The sequence below is a fragment of the Peromyscus eremicus genome, chromosome 1, assembly GCF_949786415.1.
Source record: "Peromyscus eremicus chromosome 1, PerEre_H2_v1, whole genome shotgun sequence".
Lineage (NCBI taxonomy): Eukaryota > Metazoa > Chordata > Mammalia > Rodentia > Cricetidae > Peromyscus > Peromyscus eremicus.
The window spans coordinates 48,855,875-48,878,535 of record NC_081416.1 but is presented as its reverse complement, the minus strand read 5'-3'; the positions used below and the strand labels follow the sequence as shown (position 1 = coordinate 48,878,535).

The window sequence follows — 22,661 nt, the reverse complement described above, 5'->3', positions numbered from 1 at the left end:
AGACTTGTCCATGGGAAGAGGAGACTGAACACATTCCTTGTCTTTTGACTGGCCACATGTTTAAGTAAGTGGGCTGAAGAAGACAGAAGAGGAGGGGTCTGCGTCTATAATTGGGGTGAGGGAGGACCCCACTCCTTTGTTGTAGTTGGCCTTTGTGATTTATGGGATCCGCGGGTTTACCCTGTCGATGGTAACAATTCAGTGGAGCTTGTTTTGGAGAAAGTCAAGGTTAATTACAATGGCTTCAAATCACAAGTGATGGGAATGAAAATTAATGTGCCAAGAAAATGCAGAATCCCAATGGAAGACAGAGAAGAATATGTGCAGACTTGCACAGTGCCAGTCCATTGACTGAAGGAACACACAAGCTCTTTTGACTCTCTGTTTAGGTAATAGCTACTCATTTCTCTGGTTCTCTAGTTTTTAATTAAGAAATTTTTTTCATTCATTTTACACACCAATCAAAGATCCCTCTCTTCCCTCCTCCCGCTCCCCCAGTCTTCCCCTCCCAACTCACTCCCCCACTGCCCTCCACACACACAAGAAGGCAAGGCCTCCCATAGGGAGGCACATTCAGTAGAGGCAAGTCCAAGCCCTTCCCCCTACCTCAAGGCTGCAAGAGGTGTCCCATCATAGGTAGCGGGCTCCACAAAGTCCACTTATGCACCAGAGATGGAGTCTGATCCTACTGCCAGGTGGCCCCCCAAGCAGATCAAGCTACACAACTGTTTTGCCATGCAAAGGGCCTAGTCCAGTCCCATGTAGGTTCCACAGCCATTGATCCCACTTTCATGAGTTCCCTTTTTGGTCGTCCCTGCAGGTTTCCCCATCATGATCCTGATGCACTCTTCTTTCCTTAGCAGAACTCATGACTATCTGGGAAAGTAGTACTGATCCCAAGAACCCAGAGACTGTCAAACATCCTTCCTTAGTTGTTTCACATAGTAAAGTTGGGACTGAAAATTCCTTCTCAATGAGCCTTGTCTGTTTTTAGAAAGGTGGAGCAAATGTTAACATGTGTTGTCAATTTAGAATGAAAAGCCTCTGCCACCAAGAAAATGTAAATCAAAATTACATGAAAATTCCTTCTCACTCCAGTCAACATGGCTATCCTTAAGCACTCAAACAGAAAATGCTGGCAACAATGAAGCAGAGAAGGAACCCTTATAAACTATTGGTGGCAATGTAAACTAGTTTAGCCACCATAGAACTCAATATAGATGTTTTTGGGAGAAATTAAAAACAACACCATGTGTTCCATCCATACAAGAGACATACCCAGAGAATCAAAGCCTACTACAGAGATGCCCGTATACCTATGCTTATCACTACACTATCCCCAATAGCCAGGGTTTGCATCGGGGTAGGTAGCCATCCATAGATGAATGGATAAAGGGAATGTGTTATATACAGGTACAACAGAGCATTGTTTAGTTAAGAAGAATGAAATTACATTACTTACAGGAAAATGTACAGAACTGGATGGGATCATCAGTAGAACAGGTGGGCTCACAGAGATAAATATCAAGTATTTTCTGTCATGTGGAAGCTAGATATGAGAGTAAAGAAAGAGTAGTATTTTTAGGAGATTTAAAAGAGGAAAAAGGATCTCTGCAACTGCCTCCATCAGTCACTGGACAAAGGCTCTATGAGGACAGTTAGGTTATTTGATAGACTGGTCACCATAGTAGACCAGTCCAGGGACCCTCCAGACCACTGCCAGCAGTTCAAGGTGGGGTCATACCTTTGTAGTCCTGAGAGCCTCCCCAGCATCCTGCCTCCTCCTATTCCCATGATGTCCCCATCCATCATGGCATCTCCCTCCCTGCCCTCCCACCCTGTCTCTGTTCCAGCTTGACCCTCCCATCTCCCCATGGGAATCCAATTGATGAGAGAGAGGAGGGATTCTGCAGGCGGGGGATGTCGAGATCATGATGGGAAGACATGCAGAGATGGCCGGCCACACTAGTGGAAGTCCATGAACTGTAGACTGGTGGCTGTGGAGCCCCCATGGGACTTGACTGGGCCCTCTGGATACAGAGGACAGTTGCTTGGCTTGAACTGTTTGGGGGCGCACCCAGGCAGGGGGATCTGGATTCATCCCTGGTGAATGGGCAGGCTTTTGGGAATCTGGTACCTGTGGTGTGATGCCCTGCACAGCCTTGATGCAGTGGGAAGGGGCTTGGACCTACCTAGGCTCAGTGTGCTGGGCTCTGCTGACTCCCCATGGGAGACCTTGATTTGAGATGTGGGGATGTGGGGTGGCTTGGAAGAGAGGGCTAGGGGGTGGAAGGAGGGAGAAGGTGGGATCTGTGGGTGGTATGTAGAGTGAGTGGAAGATTTCTTAATAAAGAAAAATGAAAAAAAAAAGAAGAGGAAAATGGGTAAAAGGAGAGGAGATAAGAAAGGGTAATGGGGGAGGCAAATTAGCATATCATTTACTACTGTGGAAAGTAAAAATATATCTTATACATTATGATAATATCATAATGAAGCCCCTTTGTGGAATTTTTAAAAAGAACAAAAGCTGTCTGGACTGAATACTTTTCTGTGTTCAACACAGTAACCATCAGTTTCTGTCTCCATAAAAGTGAGATTAAGAGTTCTCCTCAATGGCTTCCTGTCTAGACTGTTTTTTTTTGGGGGGGGGGGAGTGAGTATAGGGGAGAGAGGTAGTCCAGAATCCTTCTATGTCTCTCATTCTCAACTGTGAGTCTGCATTCATAGATACCACTGCAAAAGAAGCTTCCTTGACATTTACAATCAGTGACAGCACAGATCATGAACTTACACATGGTTTCTGGTGACAGCACAGGGACCATAGACATCCACATGTCCTCCATCATCCATCAGCATGGACCACTCAGCATGGTCTCTGGCAGCAGTTCAGACCACAGACATTAAAGCAACCCTTGGGCACAGCATAGACCATTGGTACCATTATGATCCTTGGCCACAGCACAGGCCATGGACATTGACATGGCCTCCAGTGGTAACACAGACCACAGGCATGAACATGACTTCAGGCAGCAGCTCAGACCATGGACATCCATATGGCCTTTGGTGGTAATCCAGACCACACACATCAACGTGGCCTCCTGAAGGAGCACAAACCAAGAGCACCCACATGGTCTCCAGTGGCAGCAAGGACCATGGAAAAAGGGATTCTTACTGCTCTAACACTGCAGGCAAGTCATTTCCCTTTATGTCATGCATTAAAAAAAGAGATGTGTCATTGAGCTTTATGAATCAGGCCTCCTGCCTTGTGCTGTTGCTGATATTTGGTGGTAAAAATGGGGAGGAAAAGGGTATTGCTTACCTAAATGTCCCTTTCTACTCTGCTGGCTTACTGTACCTTTGGTTGGCATACCAGTGGCAAGTGGAGCAAAGAGCAAGGTGGTGTTTAGAGAGAGAAGTTCAGAGGGCAAATGTTAGCCTCATCTTGCAGAGCCAGTTCCTACAGCACGAGACCAGTGAAAGAGGGAAGGGTTAGATTTCACTAGAGCTGGTATCAAGAAGTTTTTGTCAACATGCTTAGTGCAAGGTCCACATTTCCAGCCTCGGCTCAGTTAATTTCTGGAAGAGACATACCAAAGCTCACTCACTCTTCAGGTTCCCACTGAGCCTGCTGCATCAGAAGGGACTTTCCCCTCCCAGAAGTCCATTTTTACAAAGACTGATTGTGGAGGCAGCTTTCCAGGTGAGGATTTTTCTCAAAGTAGCAGGTATGTAGGATGAAAAAGTCTAGAGGCCAAATGAACAACACAAGAACTTTAGGTCATAAAATGATTGTGTGGGATGCATAAGCAATGAGTAGGTTTTAGCTGTTCATTAAATATCTATCTATCTATCTATCTATCTATCTATCTATCTATCTATCTATCTATCTACCTATCTACCTATCCATCTATCAATCATCTATCTATCCATCTATCATCTCTCTGTCTGTCTGTCTGTCTGCCTGCCTGTCTACTTACTATCTATCTATCTATCTATCTATCTATCTATCTATCTATCTTTCTATCATTTATCTATCTATGCAATCAATCAATCTATATTGGAGGCATGTGTACCACAGCCCTATTGTGAAGGACAGTGGACATTTGGAAGAGTTATTCTCTCCTTCCACCTCTATGTGAGCTTTGGAGATCATACTCTGGTTGCCAAGCTCGTGTAGTAAGCACCTCTGCCTACTGAGCCAGCTCATGGTGTCAGCTGTGCTTGCCAAGCATACAAACAAACAAAATTCTCAATACCTATTGACATAATGGAGTATGTTAATTGCTTCACTCTGGCAGCATAAACACATGCACGTACCCACAAATTTAATATAAAGCTATGCACTGTATGTGTTTGTATGCTCTATAAAACCACATGGTATACCTTAAATATACAAAGCAACATGACTTGTAAAAGGTCATTATTGCTTTTCAACATTTTCCTCCTCTCAAGTGAATATCAAAATGATTATGCTGAGTGACTCCCAGAATATGTACCAAAAATGCCTAAGGGAAAAATAGTAATTTCATTTGGAGAAACACATAGCATGTGTGTGTTCTGTAAAAGGCAGTTTATCAAGTATAATGAAAAATTCTTGGATACTTCTATGCAGTAAATGAAATGTTTTGTGGTTTTTGGAAGTGGTGAATACAGAACCTACTGTGTGGAGGTACTGCACTACTGTGCTCAGTCTTTTCTATTGTGTTAAAGATCTGTAGGTTTCTTTGCCTACTACTGGTAAGAGGGTTATCACATTTAAAGTCAGAAAGGTAGCAAGAATACACAGCACAGAGATATTACTTATTAATCAGATAGCAAGCAAAATTTATGTTCAAGGTTGCATCTGAAGACTACTACCACAGTCTAATTTTGAATTTACCTATGTTTTCTTTTAAGCTCATGCTTTGCATGCTACTTGGAAGATATTGTATGCCCTCTATGTTCTGATTGTACTTTAATACTTTCCCCCATGCCCACATGCACTGTATATCATGCCTGGAGTTACTGTGTTCATGCTTTGGAGTTATCATACTTTGCTAGATTGTGTTTGACATTTCCTTCCCCCACTTACAAACATTGTAGTTCTATTTAGCATGTACCTTTGTTTATATAGCTTTATAAAACTCTGTTCTGTTCTTTTAAATCTGCTTTCATCAGATTAATTTCCATTCCTGGCATGGCAGGGTCAGCAACTCCAGAGTCCACTTAGAAGTTGCTCTGTACTACTGGCTACAGCATGTCAGGCTTCCTGGGAAATCTCACTATATATATGTAGCTTTAAACCTATCCTTTTTATTGGGCACCATGCTTGGTTGTTAGTTTCTGTACATCCTAAAAAGGTGGTTCTAAATAACACCATTCAAGGAACTCAGCAATTTGTCACACCACAGATTTAACATAAAGCTATACATGGCATTTTATTCTCATGTAACTCCTGATACAACCAGCAGTGCTGAGGGAGCACACAAAAAGGGGGTGATGCTTAGATTCGGGGAGTCAAAGTGAACAGGCTGACCGGATTTTTTTAGTAATTAAGTCTGTTGGAAACTTCTACCCTTTGACTACTGGGAACATAACTGCAATCTGATGAAACTGGGTTACTTTTCTGTCCCTACAAGATAAACAGCAAGCCATGGTGGAACATGGTGTGCTCTCAGCAAGTGTGTGAGAGGGGCTTGAGGTGAGAGCTTTGGGGAAGCAATCAAGGGGACGGCTATGCCTCCAGTTTGTGCCCTGCCAGAATTCAGGGTGAAGCAGGAACATGTAGAAGTAACAGCTGCATGAGAACTGGATATGTTGCCTGGCACAAGGCTGTTGGCTACTTTTAAAGATATGACTTATTTTGGTCTGTGTGAAACTTGATTATTGGATAGGATGTTAGGTTTGTTGTTCTGTTCTTGGTCTGACTCCATTACGACCATATAATGGCATTTTCTGATGTTACTTTTCTATTAAAGCATTATGTTTTCTCAAATTTTCAAATGTGATGGTTGGTGTTGTCAACTTGGCAGAATCTAGAATCATGTGGGAGATAGGCCTTGGAATATTCCTATGGGAATTATCTTGTTTATGTTTATTAATGTGGGAAGACTTATCTTAATTGTGTGTGGGACCGTTTCCCCAGGCAGAGAATCCTGGACTGTACATATGGAGAAAGAGCTGAGCACCATGCATGTTTTTACTCTTCTGTGTTTCTTAAGTGTGGCTGCAATGAGGCCAACTGCTTCAAGCTCCCACTCTGTGACTTTCCCAGCATGATGGACTGTTCCTTGAACAGTGAGCCAAAACAAACCCTTTCTTCCTTAAGTTATGTTGTCGAGGAGTTTATCACAGTGACAGGAAAGGAATCTAAGACAATACATTATGGAAAACAGAATAGGAATCTTGGTCTAGATAAGCGACCCAGGGGACAGAAACCAGTATTAGGGCAAACTGATTCAGTCTTTCTCCTAAAACCCACAGTGGGAAATTTCTCACTTCCTGAGCCTAACAACAGTCACCCTCCCTGCTGAACAACAGCAGTCTGCACCAGCTGATGGAAAGTTAGTGTCACACCTCCATCACATGGCTTAGATGTCTTCATAGGAAACCAAGTGATCACAATGACCATGCAAAACACAGCTATCATCTCAAAGGGAATAAGAGGGGAATTTATTCTTGAGTCAAATATGTATCCACAACCTGGGAACATGGATTCAGGCTACCCCAAATAGCACACTTCAACATAGAAATGGTTTCATGAAGTTCTATAGTCACAGAACAAAAGGAGACCATAAATCAAGGCAATTTTCAAATATGTGGGTGGAAACATCAGGGAGGTTGGTCACAGCAAAGTGGGGACATCTCTGTTGTAGGTCTCACACGCGACCTGATGACAGTCTTAGCTCTGGGGTTGGCAGATGTTAGTAGTCTCATAAGTTAATGCATTCCCAAAGATTTTTCCTGACAGCTGAAACACCAAAAGGATCTTAGATCCGACACAGAGGTGAGAAATGCGTGGCCATTAAGGGTTCTGAAGATAGCTAGCGGCGATTTTGGCTCTGAATCTACAATATCTAAGTTCTCCACAGTCACAGAGTTCTGATTAGTCATCCAGCCTTGTAGAGTATTTGATATAGGCGTGGTTTTTTTTTCTTGGAACTTTGGCTCACAGAAACTATCCAGTCTGTTCTGGACTTTTGATTTTATTCCACTGACATATTTGTTTATCCTTATGACAAGCCACTGTCTTGATAACGTTAGCTTTCTACTAATAGTAAGGCTTACACTTAGGTGAATTTCATCATCAGTTGTGCCCCTTCCCACAAATGGAACCTGGGGTGTTTCATGACTGATTTGATCAATTTGTAGATAAGTAACATTTTATTTTATTTTTTTTTATTTAGATGTGGTTGTTTATGTGCCACATGTGTGTGGGTCCCATGGAGGTCAAAGGAAGGTATCAGAGCCCTTGGAGCTGGGAGTTACAGGCAATTGTGAGCTGATATGAGTGCTGGGAACTTGAATTTGGGTTCTCTGGAAGAGCAACAAGTGTTCTGAACTGATGAACTGTCTTTCTGGTCCCTATCTTTTTTTCCCTGGGTTTTTTTGTTTGTTTGTTTGGTTGGTTGGTTTTTCGAGACAGGGTTTCTCTGTGTAGCTTTGGCGCCTTTCCTGGAACTCACTCTCTAGCCCAGGCTGGCCTCGAACTCACAGAGATCCACCTGGCTCTGCATCCCGAGTGCTGGGATTAAAGGTGTGCCACCACTGCCCGGCCTAGTTTTTTGTTGTTGATGTTGTTGTTGTTTGTTTGCTTGTTTTTTTTTTTTTTTTTTTTTGGTTTTTCAAGACAGGGTTTCTCTGTGTAGCTTTGCGCCTTTCCTGGAACTCACTTGGTAGTCCAGGCTGGCCTCGAACTCACAGAGATCTGCCTGGCTCTGCCTCCCGAGTGCTGGGGCTTGTTTGTTTTTAATTTAAGACTTTTTTTTTTATTCATTTCACATACCAACCACAGATCTCCCTCTCATCCCTCCACTCACTACCCCCAGCCTTCTCCGCCCCCACCTCCTCCCTGTCCCCCCTCCTCCCCCCCCCTCTCCTCCAAAAGGGTAAGCCCTCCCATGGAGAGTCAGCAAAGCCTGGTACATTCAGTTGAGGCAGGACCAAGCCTCTGTCCCCTGCATCAAGGTTGAGCAAGGCCTCCCACTGTAGGTAATAGGATCCAAAAAGCCAGCTCATGCACCAGGGATAGATCCCACTGCCAGGGGCCCCTCAAACAGATCAAGCTACACAATTGTCTCCCTTATGCAGAGGGCCTAGTCTGGTCCCATGTAGGCTCCAGAGCTGTCGGTCTAAAGTTTGTGAACTCCTTCCAGATTGGTTCTGTTGTCTTTGTAGATTTCCCCATGAACTTGACCCTCACCCCCCACCCCACCCCCACCCTCACCTCCCTATCTTCTACTGGACTCCCAGAGCTCAGCCTGATGTTTGGCTGTGGATCCCTGCATCTGCTTGCATCATTTACTGGATGAAAGCTCTATGATGACAGTTAGGGTATTCATCTGGTCCCTATTTTAACAATAAAGAATCTTATGATTTCTCCCTGTGTGCTCCACTGTGGAACTTTTTTTTTTTTTTTTTTTTTTAGACAGGGTTTCTCTGTGTAGCTTTGCGCCTTTCCTGGAACTCACTTGGTAGCCCAAACTGGCCTCGAACTCACAGAGATCCGCCTGGCTCTGCCTCCCGAGTGCTGAGATTAAAGGCGTGCGCCACCACCGCCCGGCCACTGTGGAACTTTTAACACTCTGTCTTCATTAATCTTTCTCTGTCACTGTCTAATCTGCTGATGATCACATACTATGTGTTTTTCTTGTTAAATGTTGCATTGTTTTCATTTCCATGAGTTCTATCTTGGTCTTTTAAAAATATTTTTTAATTCTAGGTTTGGTTTTTGTTTACTGTTTTAGCTAGTGCTCTCTCTTTCTCTCATTCTCTTTCTCTTTCTCTCTCATCTTCTTTCCTCTGTCTCTGTGTCTGTCTCTCTGTCTCTGTTTCTCACTCTGTCTCTCTGCCTCTCTGTCACACACACACACACACACACACACACACACACACACACACACACCCCACTATGACCTCCTCAAACTTCAATCTTTGTATACTCAAAGCTGTGAGATACTTTCTTCTGTTCCCGTTACCTAGTGCCTCAAACTGGAAACTTCCTTCAAAATGTAGGGTGATGGTAATTGGTTGTATGGATGGATCCCATGGCCTGGCACATGGTAGACTAGGGGCTTTGCCAGTGAAACCATTCTTCTGGCTTCTTGGTACTTTCCTTTCTCCAAGACCATAGCCCTACTGTCATTTGGCAACTTATGTGTCTTAGTTACCTTTCACTGTTAACTTCACACAGCCTAGAGTCATCTAAGGGAGAAGTTGCCTAGATCAGATTGGCCTGTGAGCATGTCTATGGTAAATTATCTTTATTGTTAATTGATGAAGGAGGGCACTCCTCTGTGGGCAGCACCATTAGTCCTGAGCTGGATAAGAAAGCATGAGCCTATGAGCAAGCCAACAGGCAGTGTTCCTCCATGGTGTCTGCTTCAAGTTCCTGCTTGAGTTTCTGCTCTGACTTTCCTCAGCTATTAACTGTAACTTGTAAGCTGAAACAAATCCTTTCATTGCTTAAGATGCTTTTGTTTGGAGTGTTTTATCACAATGGCAAAAGTCAGACTAGAACAGCATGAAAACTATGACTATTTCAGGTGGGAAGATAAACCCAGTTCCTATTGCCCTTTTGTCTGTTTTTAAAAAGCACACAGTTGCATTGCTCTTGGCCTGGAGCCTGATAGCTCATGCATGGCCAGGCCAGTTTTAATTCCTGTCTTTTTGCCCTCACTTCGAAGTCATTTTTATCTATTCTAAATATCACTATTTCATAACAGAACATGGTGACAGAGATCCCCTTCTCTTTTATGTAGTTTAGGTGGGACTGACATGATGTGGTAAGTCAATTTTTAAAATGCTAATTTTTTATTACCTGGTAATTTTAAAGTGTGTGTGTGTGTGTGTGTGTGTGTGTGTGTGTGTGTGTGTGTGTGTAGGATGCTCATACCCTGACATCCAGCTGAAGTAAAAGGAGAACTTGCCTGTGGGAATTAGTTCTCTTTTCCTCTACCATGTGGATCCTGGGGATCAAACATAGACCACCAGCCTTCTCAGCAAGCATCTTTTCTCAATGAGCCATCTTGCAAGCCCTAACATAGTATTTTCTAATGTATAACATAGACAAGAATGATGCTTAGAGAGGAAACTACACAAGAAAGCCACAAATCAGTGATAGCATGAGAACAGCAGCTGGAATGTGACTTGGTTATAAAGGTTCATTGTTTATATCTAAAACATCGTAACGTACCCTATATTAAAAGGGTTGCATCAAAACACCACACAATACTAACTCACATGAGGAGATGGAAGAGGAAGAGAAACATTAGCAATAGAATAAGTAACACAGTTGAGTATTGTTTATATGGCCAACACTCTACCGAATACGCAGCATGTTGGTCAATCATTTCAGCCCCACAAACTATGAGCCAGATGATGCTATCATCCCACCTATCTTTTATGAAACCAAGACACAGACGCTAAGCAACTTCCTGAGTAACATCATTCATGGAGATGTCAGGAGAGATCCTGGCACACTGGAAACTCAAAAGAATAAAATGCACTTGTTAATGTAATATGAATCCAGTGGTGAGAAGAGAAACAGAGAAGGTCAGACAGAGACTCCTGTGCTTCCTTCAAATCCTGTGTTTCCTTAAGGCTGGTGAGGATGTTAGTGAAGGGGAGATTTGGTTAATCATACAGAACTGGCTACTTTTGTTTCTGTCATTAATGAATGTTCATTTATTATTTCTCTAGGCTAAACTGTCCTCATGATTGTCCCACTGCAAGGTGCACAAATGCTGCAGATGCTGGAGAAATCCTTGAGGAAGTATCTTCCCGAATCCTTAAAGGTGACCTCAGAGAAAGAGCTTAACATTTATGCTTCACTCTGTGTGTGTGTGTGTGTGTGTGTGTGTGTGTGTGTGTGTGTGTGTGTGTGTGTGGTGTGACTGATGTGGTGTGTACATGCATGAATAGAATACGTGCATGCATGAAGAGGACCAAGGTTGATGTTTAATGTCTTTCTTGATCACTCTTCACCTTTTATGCCAAGACAGGGTCTCTTGCTGAATCTGAAGCTCACCAAATTAGCTAGTGTAGCTAGTCAGGCTGTCCCCTGCCTGTGCCTCCCAAGCAATTGGTTTACAAGAAGGCTGTCAGCACTGCTAGGCTTCTGTGTGGGTACTGGGGGTCAGAACTCTGAACTCCAGTCCTCACCCTGTGTGCTAAGCGCTTTATCCACTGAGCCATCTTCCCAGCCCTTATGTGATATTATTCTGAACCACTCACTCCATACTTCATGTTTTCTACCAGTTAATTTACATCACCTCTTTTCAGCTTTTGCCACTGTATCTGTGTCATTGGTTAAGGTGTGGTAGTGCATGCCTTTAATCTCTGCACTTGGAAATCAAGAGGCAGGTGGTTCCCTGTGAGTTCAAGGCTATCCTGTCTACATAGTGAGTTCCAGGCACAGTGAGACTCTACCTCCATTTAAAAAAAAAAAAGAATGTGGAGATATAAAGAAGTAATTTAAACGTGATGGTAGTCAGGACTGCTCAGGTGACAGGTGCTTGCCTACAAGCCTGACAGCTTGGGTCTGATCTCCAGATCCCACTTGGTGGCAGGAAAGAACTAACTCCAAAGAGCTTCCATCTGACCTCCACACACATGCTGTGACACACACATGCCCCACAAATAAAACACATAAATAAAATGCGAGAATATGGAGGGGCAACTATTTCCTCATATCTCACCAGCAATTAGTTGCAACACAAGTCATGTACACACATGGATTTTGCTTTCTGCTGACTGAAGTTTCTCTGTTGCTTTTTTTCAAGAGCCCTTCCTTAGCCCTTGAGATTCCAGGAGGTTTTCTTCCACAGTTAGCTGAGGGTACATATTAATGTTTAATCAGTTCATTCCAGAAGAATGCTTGCCCTGTGAAAAGTGAACCATTTGAGAGTGCTGGAAGTTAGAAATGGGTCTGTTGCTCTGAACTTAATGCATATCAGAATATTTTGGACTTGACTCCTGATTTTTCTCCAAAACCCAGTGCAACTGAGTAGAGATCCGGGGGTTGACTGAACCATGTAGATAGATATAAATACTTACATTTGAGCTGTGTAAAATCATCTCTAGTGGTGGATTCAGAGCCTTGATTTTTTTTTTTTTTCGAGACAGGGTACTTTGATTTTTTTTTGTATTGTATACTCAATTTTTTTTTTAAAAAAAATTTTATTTTGCAATACAATTCAGTTCTACATATCAGCCACGGATTCCCTTGTTCTCCCCCCTCCTGCCCCCCATTCCCATCTCCTCCAGGGCAAAGCCTTTCCCGCAGACTGAGATCAACCTGGTAGACTCAGTCCAGGTAGGTCCAGTCCCCTCCTCCCAGGCCGAGCCAAGCGACCCTGCATAGGCCCCAGGTTTCAAACAGCCAACTCATGCAATGAGCACAGGACCCGGTCCCACTGCCTGGATGCCTCCCAAACAGATCAGGCCAATCAACTCTTTCATCCACTCAGAGGGCCTGATCCAGTTGGTGACCCCTCAGCCATTGGTTCATATTTCATGTGTTTCCGTTCGTTTGGCTATTTGTCCCTGTGCTTTATCCAACCTTGGTCTCAACAATTCTTGCTCATATAAACCCTCCTCATTCTCGCTAATTGGACTCCAGAGATCCACCCGGGGCCTAGTCATGGATCTCTGCATCCAGATCCCTCAGTAGTTGGATGAGATTTCTAGCACGACTTTGATTTTTTTTTTAATCAAATGAGGTGAGGTCTACTCTAGTGGAGTTTAAGTATAATCATGTTTGTGTGTGCTATGTATGTGTGTGTTTGTGTGTATTGTTTACGCATGTGTGTGTGTGTGCAAGTGTTTATGTGTATGTTTTCTGTGTTTGTGGTGGTGTATGTATGTATGTGTGTGTATGTACATATTTGTGTATGTATTTCTGTGTGTATGTATGTATGTGTGCTTATTTGCATGTGTATGCTTGTGTGACAGTATGTGTGTAAAATAGTTCATATGTATTTCATCTGTTTGTATATTTCCGTGTGTTTGTACTCATGTTTGTGTGTGAGTGTATGAATGTTTGTGTTTATGTGCATATATGTGTGTGCCTTAGAAGAAAAATATTTCCAGATTTGTGCCACTCTATAAGACATTGCCTACAAAATGCATTTAAAATGAGTAGATTCAGTTCCTTCTTTCTCTAGCAGATTTGCTACTCCATATTTATAAAGAAGAAAAATATTAGCATTCTTTTATTTGTAGCTTGTTTTATTTTATTTATTAATAATAAGCTAATAAGGGAACCAATCCTATTATTTACCACCCAAATAAATCTGCTTCAAATAAAACAAAAGCCAAAAAACTTATTTTAGTAAAGCCCACTGATATAAGCCAAGACCTTCTGTGGATCCTGGTAATCCACAGGAGTCAGGAAATCTCCCAGAGAGAAAGCAAATTTTTCTTGGAAATTATATTTGACACGCTATGGACAATTAGTTTGAGTAACTGTTATGTTGAACAGTTACTTAGAAAATCTGAAAGCTAAAAACTTTTTTTTACATGCTCTGTGATATAGAGTTTTAAAATGTAATTTTTTCTATTCCTTACATTAAAAGTGAACTCAAAGATCCACCCAGGGCCTAGCCATGGATCTCTGCATCCAGATCCCTCAGTAGTTGGATGAGGTTTCTAGCACGACAATTAGGGTGTTTGGCCATCCCATCACCAGAGTAGGTCAGTTCGGGCTGTATCTCAACCATTGCCAGCAGTCTGTTGTGGGGGTATCTTTGTGGATCAATTAGCGAGAATGAGGAGGGTTTATATGAGCGAGAATTGTTGAGACCAGGGTTGTATAAAGCACAGGGACAAATAGCCAAACGAATGGAAACACATGAACTATGAACCAATGGCTGAGGGGTCACCAACTGGATCAGGCCCTCTGAGTGGTTGAGACAGTTGATTGGCTTGATCTGTTTGGGAGGCATCCAGGCAGTGGGACCGGGTCCTGTGCTCATTGCATGAGTTGGCTGTTTGAAACCTGGGGCCTATGCAGGATCGCTTGGCTCGGCCTGGGAGGAGGGGACTGGACCTACCTGGACTGAGTCTACCAGGTTGATTTCAGTCCGTGGGGAAGGCTTTGCCCTGCAGGAGGTGGGAATGGAGGGTGGGCTGGGGGGAAGGTGAGGGGGGCGGGAGGGGGGAGAACAAGGGAATCCGTGGCTGATATGTAGAGCTGAATTGTATTGCAAAATAAAAATAATAAAAAAAAGAAAAATAAATAAATGTAGGTTAACCATGATTGGAAAAAGCACAAGGACAAATAGCCAAACTAGTGGAAACACATGAACTATGAACCAATAGCTGAGGAGCCCACAACTGGATCAGGCCCTCGGGATAAGTGAGACAGTTGATTAGCTTGAACTGTGTGGGAGGCCCCCAGGCAGTGGGACCAGGACCTGTCCTAAGTGCATGAGCTGGCTGTTTGGAGCCTGGGGCCTATGCTGGGACACTTTGCTCAGCCTGGGTGAAGGGAAGAGAGGACTGGACCTGCCTCCACTGAATCTACCAGGCTGAGCTGAATCCCCAGGGGAGTCCTTGCCCTGGAGGACATGAGAATGGAGGGTGGATTGGGGGGAGAGCGCGGCAGGGGACAGAAGGAGGGAGGACAGGGGAATCCGTGGCTGATATGTAAAATTTAATTAAAACATAACATAAAATAAAACACACACACACACAAAAAAAAAGTGAACTCAAACATTTTGAGAAAACTCTAGGTGTTTTCCAGTGGTTTTGTTGAGCTCATGGAGTGAGGTGAAGTGACTCTCTCAGCTTCTCAGCTTTTATGAGGGAATGCTTAACTGTTTAGTCACTTACTAAAGTGCACACTTTCTCCCAGACTGGAACAGCCATAAAGAAAGTTGTTCCTAAAAATCATTGACTTTATTTGTCTGAATATTTTACTATATATGTTATGGCTCACATTTGAAGACAAAAATTTAACCAGTTGAGTTGGGAACAAAGTAGCGTGTGAGGTTGTTTGTCTTAGATTCTTCCTTGGCTCTTTGTCATCCCCAAGTGTCACAATTTCATAGGACTAATCTGTCCCAATTGCACAAAGTGCTTTTCCATTCTTCTTAATAAACTAACCATCTCACTTCTTTGCAGGTTTATGGGACTGTCTACCACATTAACCATGGAAATCCATTCAACCTAAAAGCCCTAGTTGACAAGTGGCCTGATTTTAACACAGTGGTTGTCCGCCCTCAGGAGCAGGTAAGGAGCTAGGTGTGAACAAATACACTTCTAAGGTTATTTGTGTAGAATCTGAAAAAGCTTATCCCAGGTTATATTTGGGAATATACATATACATGCATACACATATGTACATGTAATAACAATTAATGAGGAAAGGGTCTTGAATTTGAAAAAGAGAAGGAAGAAATATATGGGAGGTTTTGGAGGGAGGAAAGGGAAGGGAAATGTAATTATAGTATAATGTCAAAAAAAAGTTGATCACATAGAAGTCAAGAGTATAATGGAAGCTTCTAGAGATGGAGTGGGGTGGGAAATTGGGGTAATACTCATGAAAAGATAAAAAATTACAGTTAAGAAGAAAGAATAAGTTAATGAGATCTATTGCACAGCATGGCGACTAACTGTATTTTATTCTGAAAATGGTGAGAGAGATGTAAAGTGTTCATACTAAAAGTTTTACTACTGTATATTTTAATTAGCTTTTATACATGTCACATGTGTGTACATACATAGCTGTATGTTACACACTGACATTTCAATTTGTGTTGAACCAAATGTATGGCAATGGCCCCATCAAAATACATTGCCTACGTTGGGGCGAGACCTCAGTGGGTAAAGTACTTGCTACGAAAGCATGAGGGCCAACATTTGAACTCCAGAGCCCACTTGAAAAAGTCTTGTGCAGTGGTGTGTGCTTGTAACCCTAGTGCCAGAGAGACAAGATGGTAGATTTCTGGGGCTCATAACCAGCCAGCTACCTTGCTAGGCATGATCCAGGCCAATGATAGACCTTGCCTCAAGGAAAAAAGGTAGATAACACCTAAGGAAGTACATCCAAGGTTCTTCTTTGACCTCCACATATAACTACACACATGTGCAACACACACACACATACACACACACACACACACACACACACACACACACACACACACACACTCAGTACATCTCCTAATGGCGTTGTAACCATTTTAGTTTGTGTAATCACAGTCTACGATGGCCCAATGGTTAAGAGCACTGGCTTCTTTTCCAGAGGACCTGGATTTAATTCTCAGCACACACATCATGGCTCTCATCATCTGTGACTCCAGTTCCAGGAGAGCTACCGACCTCTTCTGGCCTCCCTGACACCAAGTATGCATGAGGTACACAGATACTCATGCAAGCAAAACATTCATACACATAAAATAAAATTTAAAATGCTAAAGTACAATGAAACTAGCACTATAGTCATAAACAATAAACAATGAGTATTATCTCTCCTTTCTCCATGATAACAGGATATGGCAGATGACCTTGATTACTATACCAATACTTACCAAATCTACTCTAAAGACCCCCAGAACTGTCAGGAATTCCTGGACTCTCCCGAAGTAATCAACTGGAAACAACATTTGCAGATTCAAAGTAAGAGCAATGGGAAATGAGATCAATTCCTTCTGTGTCTTGTCTCAAAAGATCCCCCTCTTCCCCACTCCCCAGCCAAGTTCCATGTCCTCAGCCAGGTGTCCATGCTTTGACATCATTAAATCTACTTGTAAAGAGAAAAGTATAAGAAAGAGTTCTTAGGTTGAACAGAACCTATAGAATGCATGTATATTTATATATAGTAAAGGAGGATCTATTAGCTTGGCTTACATGAAAGGGACTATGTAGACCAATAGTGGCTATATGCACATTGGAGAGGCAGAGAACTCGGTAGCTACCTGGTCCACAAAGCTGCATACTTTGGTAATCTCAGTTTGTTGCTAATAGCCTAGACATTTCCTGGGGAGTTATGGGTACTGTGCTCACTTTGGAAGGCTGAAGAGACCAAGTCTGATATCAGCAGAAGGTGGTAACCGCGAAGGCAGACAACAGACAGTATGAGGATGTTGTTTATCCTCAAACCCCTCTCCATTTGGCCTACCCATTGGAAAGTGTGAACCACTTTGAGGGCTGGTCTTCCTCCCTCAGGCAATCTTGTTCCAGACTCTTCCGGAGGTATGTCTCTTAGATGGTTATAAATCCTGTTAAGTTGACAACTGAGACCAACCATTACAATAATCCCTATTCCCAGAAATGTGTGGTATTTTTTTTAGGTGTGTCCAGAATCCTTAGGAAAAGTGTGTGCAGGAGTGCAGCTTCACCTCTGGAATCCCATGTCTGTAATGATATTGACAGTTCATGGTGTCACAGGGTACCTTTAAGGTCACCAATAACAACTATTCTGATGATGAGCATACTCTTAGAGACAGACTCCCTAAGTTGGTATCTATCTGCTCCCCTCTATCTGATCCTTAAGAAGTGTCTTGCCCTCTCTGATATCATAGTCTCTGCATATAAACACGAAAGTTAATAGGAGTTCTTAAAATACAAGACAATGGTGTAGTAGAATATTATTTTAAGGTGTGTTACTTTTGCTTATGTTGCATTTGTTTAACTCTGTGAACCTATGTTACTGTGCCTGTCTAAAACACCTGATGGTTTAACAAAGAACTGGCCAATAGCAAGGCAGGAGAAAGGATAGGTGAGGCCGCAGGCAGAGAATATAAATAGAAAGAGAAACCTGGGAAGAGGGATTGGAGATCTAGCATGAAGTAGCCAGAGAAGGAGGAAGACTCCAGGGGCCAGCTACCCAGCTACACAATCAGCAAGCCACAGAGATACAGAAATAAGAGAACAGGAAAGGCCCAGAGACAAAAGGTAGACAGGATAAGTTAAGTTAAGGAAAGCTGGCTAGAAACTAAGCCAAGCTAAGGCCAGGAATTCATAATTAAGAATAAGCCTCCGTGAGTGATTCATTTGGGAGCTAGGTGGCGGGTACCCCAAAAAGTAAAAGACAAACAACACCACACTGGCGTTTTGAACAGGAAGAGCATAATGTAATACTGGGTGTCCTGCTTAGCCCTAATTGTCCACTTGACACAAGGTAGAGTCACTTGGGAAGAGTTGTCTCAGTTGGGTAACTGCCAAGATCAGATTGGCTTGGAGAGTATGTCTGTGGGGCATTGTTTTGATTGCTAATTAATAGAGGAGGGCCTAGGCCACTTTAGGTAGTACCATCCCTAGACAAGTAGCCCTGGACTATATATAAGACTAGTATAAGAAAACTAGTTAAATGTGAGCATGTGAACGAGCCAGAGAGTAAGCCAGCAAGCAGTTCTTCTGCAGTTTCTGCCTTGAGTTCCTGCCCTGATTTCCTTTAGTGATAGATTGTGACATGGAAGTATAATGCAAATAAACCCTTTGTCCCCAGTTGAGTTTTATTCTGGTGTTTTGCAACAGCAACAGTATGAAACTAGAATGGGGGATAGGTCAGTTAACATTTGCTGTAACAGAAAATTTACAATGAAGTGAATCAACAATTCAGTTTGGGCTTTGCAGGCTGCTCATTACTGGTCTCCACTAGATTTGTTCATGTATCATATGGTGATTGGAGAACTCAATACATGTTGCTTCACCATAGACTCACTCACATGTGTAGATGGTGGTTCTGGCTATCAGTCAATACCAGCTATTGATTGTAATGATGGTACAATGTGACTCGGGCCAGCTACCCTAGGCTGGTTTATATGCAGTTGGTCTCAAGGTAACTAGGATAAAAAAAAAAAAAAGAGAAAGTCTCAAGGTCTAACATCTTTAAGCCTCTCTTTGCATAAGTTTATATTCCTATTGGTCAGATGGGGTATAGAGTGGGACTGCTCTAGGGAACAGACGCAAAGAATTAAGGTTAAATTCCAAATCATTGCTTCAGTAGTCCGCCACATTGGAGACATAACTCAGAAGATGCTGGCTACCATATTTTCTAGTTCATCCTCTTTGATTTTCAAAACTACACAATTATATACCTTAAAAAATTTAGTTCCAGTCTTGGTCCATTCACAAAATGACTATTAATTAATTCATCTCCTATCATGTTTTCATTTTTGTCAATCAGGGAAGATTATGCCAGCCGTGACTATATGGCCATTCACACAGCAGCAGCAGCATGACCATAATCAAGCTTTATCTTAAGTCTCACACTTCCTACCCCATTGGAGAGCCCCCACCCAGAATGTGTCTCCATTACTTCTCTCCTTAGAAGTTCACTGTATGTTTTCTTATAAACCCATCTAGGTTCCCAGTCCCGCCTGAATGAGGCAATACAAAATCTTGCAAACATTCAGTCTTTCCAAGCCAATCACTCAGAAAACATCCTCTTTGCGGCATCAGAGACAATCAAGACACTGTTCCCTTCCCTGCTGGATACAAAGAATTTGTCGCTGGGCAGTGGCAAGCCCAAGGCCATGTGAGTTTGATAAGAGCTGCTGCATATCCCTCACATCTCTCTCCTACAACCCCCACTGCCTGGTCCTGATTTTACTCTGGTCTTTGCTGCCCACACTCTAGGAGGTGACCCCCACCCATGCTCATGCAAGCAACTCTAATTAAATTCAGTTGGTTACACTACACACACAAAGGAAATGAAAGGAGAGGAACTTGTTGGGAAGAGGTTCAATAGAGTGAGAGCAGTAGAATTAGAGTATTTAAGAGTGCCTAAAACTAATATAACTGATGACATATATTCATGAAATTTTAAATAATAAACTTTTAAAAAGTTTGAATTATAATAGTGCCAGTAAGATGGTTCATCAAGTAAAGGCTTTGATGGTCAAGGCTAACCAACTGAGTTACCAAATTCGATACCCGGGACCAACATGTTGAAAGGAGAGAACCATCTCCACAGCTTCTTTTCTGATCCCTAGTCTGTGTACATCTCTACCCTCCTACTCATCCACACATACCAAGTCATTAAATAAATTAAGAAGGAAAATGAAAAATGATCAGAATAATCTATAAAAGTATAAATCTGACCACATTTCTCTTTGTTCATATAATTGTAAGAGTTAAGTCCTCTATCCATTGCTTAACACATTATTCTTGCTCATTTCCTCCAGGCACATTGGCCTTTCTATCCTTCTAACATAAGCCCATCTATATTCCAGGACTTTGCATTTGTTGCTTCTCCAATGCTCTGCCCCTCAAGATAATAGAGGTGGGAACAGACCATACCCTTATACTCACGGACTTTGCTTTCTTCTTGGACTCTCTACAGCAATCAAGACAAGTTTAAACTTACATCCTTGGATGTTACCCATGCTGCCTTGGTGAATAAATTCTGGCTTTTTGGTGGCAATGAGAGGAGCCAGAGATTCATAGAACGTTGTATAAAGAAATTCCCAAGTTCCTGTGTCTTGGGACCTGAGGGAACCCCTGCATCCTGGACCCTAATGGACCAAACTGGAGAGATGCGAATGGGAGCCACCATGCCTGAGTACCGGGGCCAAGGTCTTGTCTCCTTTGTCGTCTATTCACAAAGCCAGATTATGAAGAAACATGGCTTTCCTATTTATTCTCACACAGAAGAAAGCAACACTGCTATGCAAAAAATGAGTTACTCATTGCAGCATCTCACCATGCCCTGTGCCTGGAACCAATGGAAGTGTGTGCCTGTGTGAAGCTGGCCCCAAACGCAAGGTGGTGTTGGGTGGGTCTGGGGATGTACTTGGATGGTGGACAAAGAGTAGAGGTGACCAAAAAGAAAGAATAAATGGAAACCAGACACAAAGGAGTGGTGCTGTGTTTGCTCTGGGGAAGCAGTGTGAATGGCTGACAGACCTGCCATTGTTCCTGTTCCTGGGTTCGAAGCTGGCCTATGTCCTTCTGTACTGAACTCATGTCATTTGGTCCCTTCACATGTCTGGGATCTATATGACACTCCCTTATCAACTGCACAGAGCTCCAAATGGTTCCTCTTGGAAGCCCTAGTGCACAACTTGGAGACTTCTGCTAACCTTGCTAGTGATGACGAGATAATGTTTTCTGGCTACTGTGCCTTTTCCCTCTCTGCCTGTGGCTTTCCTTCAGTGACCAGCAAGTGTGTTCTCCTCATCAGGTCTGTAGAAAGTAGCACTCCTCTGCTGGCTGCTTCATGTATATTAAACACATTGTGCATGGATCATATAGTTTATTAGATTAAACACAATATACATAAAATACCAAAGGAAGATATTAAGGAAAAACCTAACTTAGGCTTTCCAGTTCCTTCTTAGCCCCAAGAAAGTGATGTAATGTGGCTTTCAAAGACTTGGCTTTCCAGCCTATTGAAGCCCTTTAGGAGTAAATAGAGTGTGCGGTTGCTTGCACAAACATAAGCTATATGGCTTATGCTAAAAAGAACAAGTGATAAGTTATGGAGAGTAAAATATGGATGCACTCAGGTAGGAGCTGAGGGCAGAGAAGCCCAGCCAGGACATTTACTGTCCCATCTCTTCTTATGACATTACTTCTGGTGCCTGAATCTATTAAGCACAGACAGTTATGTCATGGGAAGGCATATTGTTAATGGGATCAGGAGGAGAGAGCTCCTAGGTTGGGACATGTTTTGCTAGGACAGTTCTCTGTCCCAGTAGCAACACTGGACAGCAGAGTGCTCTGTAATGAATGAAGGTGACATCATTCCTTTCCATCTCTACCCTGGTGTTACGTTATAGAAGGGGAGATCCAGTCCCACCAAGCCCAAAGTAACGGCTGAAGTTTAATTTCTTGGGAAGTGAAGACACTGGAGGTTCAGTTGAGAGCAGGGTTTCTCAGTTTTGGCACCGTGGACATGTATCACTGTATGATCCCATATTCCAGGGGTCTAGGATGTTTGCCAGATTCCTACCTATAAGGTGTGAGTAGAACATTCCACCACTCTTTTTTCTAGTTCCCCCCTCTGTGAGTGTGTGTGTGTGTGTGTGTGTGTGTGTGTGTGTGTGCATGTGCATGCAGGGTGTGCACATGGTGGTGAGAGTGCCTTCTGTTGTATTCCATCCCACCTTTTTGAGACTGTCCCTCATTGAACCTGGACCTCGTCAGTTCAACCAGACTGGCTGGGCAGCAGGGCCCCAGGATCCTCCTCTCTCTGCTTCCCCAGCACTATGATTCCAGGCAGGCATTGCTGTACCCAGCTTTTTACATGGGTCTTGGGGATCCAAACTCATGTCTTCATGCTTACACAGCAAGCACAGCATCAACGGACCTGTCTCCCTGTCCCCCATCACTCTTCTGATAACTGGAAATATCTGCAGATATTAATGTCCCTTGGGGACTAAGTGGTCATTGGTTGGGAAACACTGGTTGATAGCTGTGGTCCTCAAATTTATGCATACATCAGAAGCACCTGGCATAGTAGTCAGGTGCTGGTGTACATCTGCAGCCCCGATACTCAGGAGGCCAAGACA

General features: G+C 42.9%; 1 protein-coding gene across 1 annotated transcript; it reads left to right on the top strand.

Moving 5' to 3' along the window:
* Nucleotides 1-10,913: 10,913 nt before the first annotated feature.
* Nucleotides 10,914-20,937, top strand: LOC131897221 (glycine N-acyltransferase). The gene is made up of 5 exons (XM_059248146.1): nt 10,914-10,994; nt 15,325-15,432; nt 16,695-16,821; nt 19,513-19,684; nt 20,492-20,937. The coding sequence occupies exons 1-5, from the start codon at nt 10,914-10,916 to the stop codon at nt 20,892-20,894; spliced, it is 891 nt and encodes a 296-aa protein (XP_059104129.1). The 3' UTR covers nt 20,895-20,937.
* Nucleotides 20,938-22,661: the final 1,724 nt, after the last annotated feature.